Source organism: Stegostoma tigrinum, chromosome 16 (assembly GCF_030684315.1).
Source record: "Stegostoma tigrinum isolate sSteTig4 chromosome 16, sSteTig4.hap1, whole genome shotgun sequence".
NCBI classification, from domain to species: Eukaryota; Metazoa; Chordata; class Chondrichthyes; order Orectolobiformes; family Stegostomatidae; genus Stegostoma; species Stegostoma tigrinum.
This window is the reverse complement of record NC_081369.1, coordinates 32,561,620-32,573,970: the sequence shown is the minus strand read 5'-3', so window position 1 is coordinate 32,573,970 and position 12,351 is coordinate 32,561,620. Positions and strand designations below refer to the sequence as shown.

The 12,351-nt window shown below is 37.5% G+C and overlaps 1 protein-coding gene across 1 annotated transcript; it reads right to left on the bottom strand.

Moving 5' to 3' along the window:
* Positions 1-852: 852 nt before the first annotated feature.
* Positions 853-11,298, bottom strand: LOC125459758 (protein C19orf12 homolog). Its single transcript, XM_048546573.2, has 3 exons — positions 11,180-11,298; positions 8,235-8,402; positions 853-6,608 (listed from the first exon to the last, which is right to left on the bottom strand). Exons 2-3 carry the CDS (start codon positions 8,392-8,394, stop codon positions 6,343-6,345), a joined length of 426 nt encoding a protein of 141 aa, XP_048402530.1. The 5' UTR covers positions 8,395-8,402; positions 11,180-11,298; the 3' UTR covers positions 853-6,342.
* Between the last annotated feature and the right edge of the window lie 1,053 nt (positions 11,299-12,351).

Genomic DNA, 12,351 nt, shown 5'->3' with positions numbered 1-12,351 from the left:
GTACAGGGCTCTGGTTAGGCCAATTTTGGAATACTGTGTTCATTTCTCATTTCCCTGCTATAAGAAGAATGTTGTAAAACTTGAAAGCATTCTGAAAAGATTTGCAAGGATATTGCCAGGTTTGGAGTGTTTGAGCTATAGGGAGAGACTGAATAGGCTGCAGCTGTTTTCTCTGGAGCATTGGAGGCTGAGGGGTGACATTGTAGAGATATATAAAATCATCAGGGGCATGGATAGGGTGAATAGCCAAGGTCTTTTTCCAGGGTGGGGGAGTCCAAAACTAGACAGCATAGTTTTAAGATGAGAGGGAAAAGATATAAACAGAATCTATGGGGCAAAAATGTGATGCATGTATTGAATGAGCCACCAGAGGAAGTGGTGGAGCTGATTACAACTGCAACATTTAAAAGCCATCTGGAGGGGGATATGAATAGGAAGGGTTTAGTGGGATATGGACCAAATGCTGGCAAATGGGACTAGATTAATTTAGCATATATGGTTGGCATGGATGACGTGGACCAAAAGGTCTGTTTCTGTGCTGTATATCTCTATGACTCTGTTATATGCATTTTTGATTTAGTCTAAAGCTATATGGGCATCCAAGTTCCTTTCAGTGAATTGTAATTAGCATCCCCTTTTGGACATTTGCTTCCAACGACTGCTACTGCACTCTCAAACTAAAAGTTCTCACTACTGCTATAGAAACGTGCATCAAGCATCACGAAGTTTTGCAAGTTATTCTTGCATGATGAGAATTGAGATTATTCTCCAATTCATAAACAGAAAACCAAGCAATCAAAAGTAAGGCTTCAAATGTCATTTTATATTAAATATTACAACACCTTTGCAGGAATTTCTAACAATGTTGTATTAAGTTACTTAACCTAATAGACAACATACATCACACAATTAAAAACCACAATAAATTATAAACATTTTAGTCATTTATTACATGTTATGTAATAACATGTTATATGATTTCCTATCAAAACATTGGGTTCAAAAACTAACAGGACTATCATCTTCATTTTTATTCAATGACCAGTTTTTGTAACCACAACTGTTCTGAAACTTTTTAACTCACTACTCCTTTTAGAGCTAACTTTTCAACCACAGACATTAATTTACTTTCAAACTATCCATGACACAATAAAGTTCTGACTATGGTGAGGAAGCTTTTGTTTTCTGTACGATTACAAGAATTCTGATCACTACAGAATTTTCTGGGACTTTCCATCAAATTTATTTCCTCCTAAACCGGGTCAAGTAAGTACGGAAAGAAATCAAGATGATTCCAATGACATCTACCATTTAATTTTCTTTTCATATTGGCCAGTGTCTTCCAGATTCACAGGTGACTTGCTGAAAAGGTGCCCATCCTGATTTTGCACTGCAAGCCCAGGCCACCAGCTCTGGGATGTAGGTACTGTTGGAGAGATAACCACATTACAAAGACCAAAGTGTCAGATATATGCTTTTAGGGAGATTAATGAGAGGTGTCAGGCTTTATGGCCACACCCTTAGGCCTATATCCAGTCCATTGATCAAGCACATATTAATGCAGACTAAGCAACACCCCTTTAACCCCTGCTTTTAGACTAACAGCCGACCTGCATATTAGGCAGATCAATTGTTTCCCCCCCACTTAGAGCTGGGATAATCAGAGCTCTGATAGGAAGAAGCCCTTATGTTGTCCTTAATTAACCACTTAAAGGTCTCAATTGGTGGCAGGGTGTGAAGGCCAGACTTGGGCCTTGAAATCTCCAAATTAATTGAGGTGAAATGGAAAAGTGGCAGGTTTTAGGCACACTGCCATCTTGTCTCCAGGACAGAAGTTTGCCCAAGCTAGAGGTCATTGTTCAAAACTATTTTTCAAAAACTCGAATCAAACACTCTTAGAGCAACAGATATTAACATGAAACAGAAATTAATCAAAATATCTTCAACTTCAAATGTTAGTTTATCTTCCTGTAAAGAAAAGCAACAAAATGGCCTTGTAATGACACACCCATCACGGCTACAGATTGTACTTCAATGATTTTGCTACCATGTTCTCCAGAACACAAGCAATGGCTCTCAAAATGCTAGAATAATAAGAATGTAGATTAGATTTTAACTCACCTAAAACATATCCATTTACACAGTTAAAAGTTGGGTCTACTCGTGCAGTAAATAGGATCTGCATATCATTCATAAAATTAAAGCTAGATTCCAGATTTATAAAATAGATAAGACGACGGCAAAATGTTGATGTGTTTTGAGCGGTGGTCAAAAATGTGGATCTGTTCAGCATTAATATTTATCAATTGATGTTACAGATCTAAAATAGATAACCTTGGAATATGAATTCTATTGCATAATGGCCTAATAATCACATACAATCATGTAATTATTAGACCACACAACCAGCTGACAAAGATAAGGTGCACTTTTCAACATTTTCGTAAGTTCTACTGTTGGTAGTCTTTGATGATGCAATCAGATATATGAAGGTGATGTGATTCCTAGCTAAGCTTCAGATAGCTTTTGACTGAGTTAATTCAATAAATCATAGCAGCACCTTTATGCTAGATTTTGTTAAATCTACATTTTTCCAGTTAAATTATACATAACATACATCCTTCTGTTCACAGTGCCTGGTTGACTGGACCTACTGGAATGGAATACCTCATTGTATATCAAAATATTGGAAGTGCCTTTTTGTCCAAAAACCTGCTTAAGAAGTGCTACTTACCGTGTACCATCAAAAATCATTTACTTGCTATCTTCTTCATAAAATTCCTGAATAGTTTATACATTCCTTTAAACAAATTTGGAAAGCTTTCAAAAATGGATGTTTGTGTTTCTGTTATCGAATAGTAATAATTGATGTCAGCCCATTACTGTGCAAGAGCAACACCCTATTTCTAAGTCCTTGACCTAAAACTCTAACTCTGCTGCTCTCTCTACAGATACTACCAGATCTGCCGAGTATTCCCACTACCTTTTCATTTCATGTTTTCTAGCTTTCAGCTGTGAGCTTTACAACACCCCTGTCTCAAAAATGCTGTCCTCTACACCATTTAAGAATATTCTTTTACTTGAGAAAAAGAATTTCACGTCTATTCTTTGAAGTAATTGTGAACTACACCATCTCTGATCGAGCTTGTCAACTTAGGGACACTTCACTTCCCACTCTACAAATAATTCGTACCTGCTAAAAATTCAACTCAGAGAAACTTCCCAGGCTTACAATTTTTGTTTTTTGCACCGTAAGAGATTTTCTACCCATCAATCTGGGCTGCATTCAAACCAAGACAGTTATCAATGCAGTAAATTAATCTGTGGTGCCAGTCAGTAATTGATGCTCAGTACTGCTAGCTATACAATTTGAAATTGGGCACAATTTCTGTCTATAATAGATGGAAAATTATGGATAGTGTATAGATGATGTTCTGTGCAAGGACAGTTAAAGACATGGTACAACATATCATAAAGACAGTGTAAAATTGTAGATTAAAACAGGCATTTTGATACAGTTTATCAGTTCAAGCAGTTAATCCATTTTTCAAATGTTTTTCACATCTTTCAAGTAACTTCAAAGAGCAAAGAAAACAGTATTATCATAACTTATTACATTATTCCTGAAATTGTAGTTCAAGAAATCATGGAAAATATCTTATTACAATCTTTAAATAAACTGCCTTTGAATAAAGGCTCTAGGGTGACATCAGAAAATGTACTACGTTGTACCGCAGATTCCAGCCTTTTTGACAAATACTAGCAATTCTCAAAATACATGGGAATGCGATACTGTGTGGCATTCATTAAACAAATTCACTTAACTCATTTTCAGTCTTCATGTTTGCCAAAGTGTTTCTTTCTTACCTTAGACCCTCTGCAGTTCTATTTTGATGGGAAGCAATTGTCGCCAAATAAATGTCTTAAGTATTTCAAAGTAAAGCCAGTTAAGTATGACTGGTAAGAAGAGATTTCATGGGACATTCACCAGTCTCTACATTGAGATTCGTTTAATGCTGATTTGAATTCAAATTGAAATGCTATAAGCATCACTGAAGTGAGAAATTTGGGATCTCATAATTATGGCAAAGACCACAATATATCAAGTTATGCTTCATTAGTGTTTTGTAGAAGAATGTTTCCATTTACCAATTGTAAAACTCGTGGCCATATAATTTAGTTAGGATGGGAAATCAAAAGTTATTCCGTATTGGGAAAAAAAATTCACAAAGGGCAATTGATTTGTTACCACAGTTTGGCCTATCATTTAAGCTATATTTGTACCCTGGTGTGCTCCACAATATATTCACCTCAATTCACTTCAGTAATTGTCTTCTTAAACCATACACAAAAACAGACAATGTCAGAAGTATTTAGCAGGTGGCAGTATCTGTTGATAAAGAGCAGTCTGACAAAAATCAGTGGAATTAACTCTCCACTCTTGGTGCCAGAACAGCAGGGTATTTCCAACACTGTCTGAATTTATTGCAGATAGCCAGTATCCACAGTGTGTTATATTTATACTAAATTACAGAACTGATAAAAATAAATTACATTGTTCAACAAAAGATAACTTTTGAAAGGGTATAGTGGACCTCATTTTCAAAGATTTTGTGGTTTTGCACATACATTAACAAAAGGAATATTTTTTCAGTGAATTTCTTGCATCAGCTGAGCCTGGTCATTTTCTACATTTCCAACTTGACCAGTAAAGCACAATCACTGTAGAATGTTGGGACAATTCAATCTCCATTCTAATCACTACAATGGCTTGAGACAAAGATGTTTGAATAGAGATTAAGGGGTGATTTGATGAAGGTCTTTAAATTTAATGATGGTATATACCAAATGGATTCAGGTACAGTGTTTCAAATCAGATTATAAGAAAAACAATGAAGGCCAAAAAACAGACTTTTTCTTTTTAAGTTGTCATGCTTGAATCTGAATTATTGTTAGGAATGAAAGAAGTTGTCAACTTGTCTAGATAATCCAATGGCACAGCAATGAGAGAGCAAATTATCAGTTTGGAGTGTCTGATAGTTGCCCAATTGTCCAAGAGACTGCAGAGCCCACCCCACCTGCTGCAAATTGATTTGCCAAATCCCCAAAATAAAGCAACATTCAAAATCCAACACAACTCTGTCCTGGGATTGCTGGTTTTGAGCTACGTCTTCCCCAAATCTAATTCTTTTTCACAGCTTTTTATAACAACTGAGGCAGGGCAGGGGATAGGGCAATGTCACCTGTCACAGAACTCACCTCTTTTGATCTTCAGTGTCTATTGTTCATTCTAAAACATTTGGAGACACCCTACCATTCACTGAGTACATCGCTGAAATGTAATTTGTGTCTGGTTACTACGATTCACCCGATATTCATTTTCTGCCTGATTTAATTTTGGATTTGGCGATCCCTTTTGTGGGTTTTTCACTGTCCATAAACATGAGTTCTGAAATATTACATATGCCTATTAAACCTATTTCTCTAAGGACAGGGCATTGTATCAGGTCATGAACATTCCTAGCACACCAGGAGGGACAGAATTAATCCATGTTTGTTACTGTCTGATTGTCAGCTTGTAGCATATGGAGGTACTCCAACTATCTTGTGAATTTTGTAGATCTATTTATGATTCTGGAAGCTAGATTTTTGTACCATATGAATGATCTGGAAAGTCATTCGAAGCAATTGTCACACAGCTGACTTATAGTCGCTCTCATATTCTTCTTGAATGACATTTGATTGCTGGGATTTCAGGTCAGAATCTATATTTCGTGTCCTTGTATCAGGTCGGTCAAATGAGTACTTAAATTCAATATTTCTATCACAGAGAGACAAGGGTCTGTTACATGTTGGCTTACACCATCCCAACGTGAATCCAGCCAATGTGTTTTAAATGATTATATATTTTTTGTAAATACCAATTTTGAGGTGGTATTGCCAATTTAAATCAATACATGCCAATTTGCAATATAACTGAAACAGCATGAACAAGATTTTGAAAATAAGATCCATTGTCCTTAATTTTCCGATATAAATATCCAAGCAGAATTACTCTTTGCTTACAAACCAAGCACAGTTCCAAAATACATTTGACAATAATAAGAGGGCATGGCTATCAGAAAGGTAAAACAGATTTTGAGAATGCTGAATCCAAAGTTAGCCATGTATAAATGTTCAAAATGCATCCTACAGGTTAAAGGTTCACATGGTCATTGTAGCATTATCCTAAGCAATTCCTTCACAGACCTTTGAACTTATATCGGCAAAATGAATGCTCTTCTTATATTCCAGCAAATGGAATTTTATTTAGATTTCTAGAAAAGGCTGTTTATATAGGTTTCAGTCAAAGTGTCGCACCTCAGCATTAAGTTGCTTTAAAAAAAATGCACTTATTGCTGACATCACCTCCTGCTTCAGGGCAGTATTTCCCATCACCAACGAAATCAGTTGGACTGCATCCGTCCAGTCTAAATGCTGGACAATATTCCGCACATCTTTAGATAATATCATCTGTTGATTCGGTGGCAGTTCCATAATAATCTGTGGTAATGGTTTAAACTGTCCACCAGTCATCCAGGCACCCAACAATCCACCAACCACACTACCTAGGGAAAACAAAGCCAAAAAAAGTTGAAGATTGTTTATTTTCTACTTTTTAAAAATATTTATTTCTCTTTTTGAAAAAGGAGATTTATTTTTGGCAAATTTAATGGTAGGGGGTCCTGCAGAATGTTGGTGAATTAAAAAGATCTTGGGATGCAGGTTCACAAGTTTCTCAAAAGTGTTGTCACAGTTAGACAATGTAGTGAAGAAGGTGTTGGGCACACTTGCCTGTATTGGTCAGTGTATTGAGTATAGGAGTTGGGATGTCATGTTGTGGCTGTACAGGATATTGGTTAGGCCATTTTTGGAATATTACATTCAATTCTGGTCTCCCTGCTCTCGGGAAGATGCTGTGAAGCTTGAAAGGGTGCAGAAACGATTTACAATGATGTTGCCAGGTTTTGGGTGGTTTGAGCTACAGGGAGAGGCTGGGGCTATTTTCCCTGGAGCATTGGAGGCTGAGGGGTGACCTTATACAGATTTATAAAATCTTGAAGGGCATGGATAGGGTGAATAGCCAAGGTCTTTATTCTGGGGTAGGGGAGTCCAAAACTACAGGGCAAGGTTTAAGGTGAGAGGGGAAAGGTTTAAAAGGGACCTTAGGGGCAACTTTTCCACACAGAGGATGGCACATGTATGGAATGAGTTGCCAAAGGAAATAGTGGAGGGTGGTACAACTACAACATTTAAAAGGCATCTGGATGGATACATGAAATAGGAGGGGTTTAGAGAGATATAGGCCAAATGCTGGCAACTTTGTGCAAAAAACTACATTCTAAAATGAGGTGCATAGGACTACAATTTGCATAATATTTAAAGGGAAATAACATCTGAAACACATTGGAACTCTCATCAGTAAACTCCCATAAAGATGGGGTCAACTGGAAAATCCAACAGTTGTGCTTTGGGGCCAGTTTAAGTCTCTAATATTGACGTAAGTTTTAATAATGGTTCTTGGGATTCTGGTAAGGCAGAATTACAGCTCACTTCCAAATGCTATCAGGGCATTTAAAGTGAATAGTGTTGTATGCGAATAATGCTACATAATATTCTAGGTTGGCAGGGATACAGGTCTTAATTCTCCAAGAGAGCTTTGTGTACCAGGTGACATTTTGTTTGCAACACTCCAGCAACTTTCTTGACAATTTTGTGGGGTTACTAGATTTACTGAATTAGATTATACAACTTACCAATGTGGATTGCCAGACCATAATTAGTTTGGCAGCCTAATGGTTAAAACCAGCTGTGATAGCTCGCCAGTTTCCCAAAGAAATTGTGTCATTTGCTACTTCTATTTACAATGTACTTGTACATGTTTCATCCATTAAGAAATGTTATGAATGCCAGAATTTCATAAATCCCTGAAGCACATGTTTCTCAAGTACTTTATTCTTTCCTTTATAAATAGATTTGGTGGTAATGAAGGTACTATTTGGTAAGTTATGGTGAGTGATGGCACTACACAAATGCTCAATGTGCTCTCACAAAATCTCCCAACCACAGTATTTAAAATGAGGCACTAATCCACTTATTTCAAAGCATGACTATTTCTGTATGTTCACTAACTTCCATTAACTTCACTGCCATTTTCAAACTCTGTTACCTTAAGGTCAACAGCAAAAACTTACCAACTGCTATTCCTGGAGGACCACCAACCAAGCCACCTGCAAATGCTATTGCGCCAGCTAAAAGTGCCCCTTTTCCAGAACTTTTCACTGCTACTTGCAGCTTCTCCATCTCTGAAATGTGGCACACTAAGCGCATCACATCATCGATATGCACAGGCATTTCAGTATCTAAAGAAATCACACGGAGCTTTGTCAACTATAAACAAAATATCATTATAAGCAGAAATCTTTGGAGAAGCAATAATTTATAAAAAACACATTTTCTGAATATTTGATTACTACATTGTCTTTTCAGTAGTATTAGACCTTTCAGCTGTTATTATCAGCAATTTGTCTAACTGTTCCTGTACAGCTATGTCAGAGGGCATTTTGTCTATTGCCTTTAAATAGTAGCAAGGAAACCATGGAAACCTGGTGCTAATGCCTATTTTAGAATATGCAGAAATTACTAAAAGGCTGTTTGGCTCGGAGAATATATTGGAAACTATTGACATAGAAACACAAGAAGCAGTCTCAAGTTGATATAATATTATTGATTTTAGACAGCCAGCAATTGCAAAGACATAACTGATGTAAGAATATTCTTAGAATGAGAAGTGATGTGCTTACACATAACCAAATAAAATTCAATACAATTCACTTAGAAATCTTATAATATTGACATGTTGTTTTCCCATGCTGCTGTTAAGTGTAACCGCTGTCTTTTAACTCTACCTCTGAAATCAGAATAGGTAGCGATTATTATTCTAACTTTGCATGTTACTCTCTAAATTAATGAATTTTCATTGTGTTATGATTTAGGTAGAGACTAGGAATATGTTCATTATTTTTAGAATCTGAAAACACAGGTATTGAAAGAATGTAGCCACTACACTGTTTAAAACAAAAGTTCATTACATAAAATTCAGCAAACTTCAATAGTAATAAAACTATTTTAACTCCTGAGTTAAGATAAAATACATTAAAATTGCAATAAAGAGTTACTTCTATACTAAACTGAACTTCAAGTTGAATTTCCTTCTACACCAAATGACTCAAAAAGACCAAGCAAAATAAAAGAAATTAACCATGAATTGGGAGGCTCACCATTTGATCTGAAAGTGGTACAAAGACTTATACAAAGGTCAAGATTTCTTGTACCTCTGCTTACTTCTGGTAAGGTTGACTCTTTAAATTTCCTTCAACCCACCCCTCAGCTGTACATCCCAGTTCAGTATAGGTGTCAGTACCATTTTAATCATGCTCACCACATCACAACTCTCTTGGTGTGATGTTCTTTGTTCTGGAGTCTTGCAGAAAGAAACTCTCAACACCTCTTTCTCTCCTTAGTTTGGCCATCCAAAGTCCAACTCATTCAGTTCGAGGTTTTAAAACTTATTCAGCTTGAACCCTGTTAGAAAGTGATGTTCCCTGCATTCAGCTTGTTCTGAAAGTACAACCCAAGCTTTCTGAACACATGACTGCACCGAAGAATTTGCTCGTCCTTTTAGTTATATCTTTGGTTGACACTGTTCATCCCTCCAAAACAACTTGGTCACACCAGTCACTAGAATATTGCCTTGTGCAAGAAACTTTCTATCAGAGAAAAATAGATCTTTAAAAAAAAGGGACTATCATCCCGATTAAAAATGTAATTGGTCCCAAAAACCATAAGGGCCCAATTATAATTGTTATTTTCAATTTCTTTTGCAGGGGTATTTTCTGAAACCTGATCACAAAGTTAGGGTTCCTTCTGATGAGACATACTTATTTTAACATCATAAAACTCTGTGGGCCTAAAAGTGATATTTTCAGAAAATACTGCAGTTCCAATGATGGCTGGAAGAATTTGGAAAACAAATCATTAGCAGTAGAGTTACAGTCATTCTAAAATATTCACTAAACTTCGAGGAATCCAGCAACTATGAAAAACTGTAATAGACCATTCATGAAGCTGTGTGGAATCTATGACATGCTGACCAGGTTGGCTACACTCAACCAGGTTACATGTCAGTCACATAATGGGAACTGCAGATGCTGGAGAATCTGAGATAACAAAGTGTGGAGCTGGATGAACACAGCAGGCCAAGCAGCATCTCAGGAGCACAAAAGCTGATGTTTTGGGCCTAAACCCTTCTAGTAGAAGCCAAAGACATAAAAGATGGGGGTGTGATGTGTGCTGTTCTATAGTAAAAGTTAAGCATGGATATTTGATTGGGAAAAGTTGGCATTACATGGGTCTGGTGCAGAGTGTGAGGCTAATACTGCACCTGATTGGATATGCCTTAAGATAAATTCGCTAACATCGACTACTTGTGTTAAGTTGTTAAACCTTTTTTTAATGGTAGCTTTTCCACGTTCTCAGCACTAAAGTCTGAACATTGACCCTGATGGCTGTTGTCTCTTCTGAAAATGTATCTGGAGGGCCTCCAATCTCCCTTTGCACTTTCCAAGCATCCAGTGTAACATCCCAGAACCTTGGATAGAGTACAGTGTGCCTCATGTTTGTGGTTAATTACTATTTTCATGTCCTCCCATCCCTGGCTACACACTGCAGCAGCAGCTCTTCAGCAGCTCAGTCATTCTGGTGATGAGCAGACATCAGCACTAGGTTAGTATGTGACCGGGATCCCACTGAACAGATAGATATAGGTTCAGCATACATTATGAAGCCTGTTGCTGTTGTGGCCCTCTTTACAGCTTCATCCATTCACATTGGTTTCACTTTAAACAGCAAGCATTTTTGTTAATTTCAGTCCACGACTGTCTCCCCACTTCCTTTCGATACCTTCAATACGATACTATCTTTTCAAATTCATTGCAGTCGCTCAGCTCGCATGCTTTGTCACTGTTCCCTGTTTGACGTGTAAACAGCAGGGCCGGGAATCCCGCTTTCCCAACAGGGATACGTAAACGGGAAACACTCCCCACTGTGAGCCGATAAACAAAACTACACACCACTATACCTGATTTAGGATCGCTCACTTTCTCCCTTACACAGGCCAATGCAATCTCCAGGCCGGTTCCAGGTTTCCAATATTGGGAATATGGGAGCGGTCTGCAGAAGAGTTTCTATCGCGTGATTTCCCCGTACTTGTGGCAAGTGACAAAGATCATTGAACTGTAGACTCAGCGAAATGTGCTGCAAACGCTTATGGCCAACAACACTAGCTTACATCAATATAGCGCTTCCACAACATATTGTCAGTAGAATGATTTGCGATAGATGGGATGGTGCTGGACGTAATTTTACCGAAAATGTAGCGAGGCATGTGGTACTAGGGAAAGCATTTTAGTAATACTGGCATAATTCAGCAAGATTTAAAGTGATTATGGAGAAGGACAAAGAAGGACTGGACTTAAAAGTTCAGAACAGGGAAAGGCTTTTTAATAAGGAGATTCAGCAGGATGTTGCTTGGCTGAAGTGATTCAGCTATGAAAGGAGACTGGATATGCTGGAATTGTTTTCCTGAGAGCAGGGAAGCAGAGGTGAAGTCGGATTGAAGTGTACAAAGTTCTGGGGGGCACAGACAATCTAGATGGGGAGACACTTATTCCCTAGCAGAAGGGTCAACAACCAGGTGGCATAATTTTAAGGTAAGGAGTAGAAGATTAAAGGATGATGGGAGAAAATAATTTTTCACTCAGAAGATTGTGGATACCTGAAATTCACTGCTAAAAAGCTGGTTGAGGAGGGAACCATCAAGGTATTTAAGAACTATTTAGATGGGCACTTTTTTGAAATGTGATAGCACACAAGGCTACAAGCCAACTGGTGGAAAATGAGATTAGAATAGATAGATAAACAAGGAACTGCAGATGCTGGACATCTGAAACAGGTATGTGTCTATAGCAGGATGGTGATCCATTATGTTTGGTTTGAAGGTCCTTAATGACAGCTCACAACTCCAAAATTGTGAAAGAAGCTCTTGTTTTATTCTTCCGGAAACAAGGATTTCCTACATCCCTGTTCTGCAAGAATTTTATTGTCTATACCAACTGCAAACTGTTAGAAATGATCTGTTGAAAACCTCTCACAAATCGAACTTCACGTCTCCAATGTCTACTTATGAATATCCAAGGGTACGATTTAGAAATACAATACAAACGAGATCACAAATCACAGCTAATTATTTCT

Excerpts from the sequence above, each read along its gene's own strand:
- LOC125459758 (XM_048546573.2), bottom strand. The coding sequence starts at position 8,394 with ATGCCTGTGCATATCGATGATGTGATGCGCTTAGTGTGCCACATTTCA. Across the intron at positions 6,609-8,234 it reads TCCTCCAGGAATAGCAGTTG|GTAGTGTGGTTGGTGGATTG; the intron begins GTAAGTTTTTGC and ends TGTTTTCCCTAG.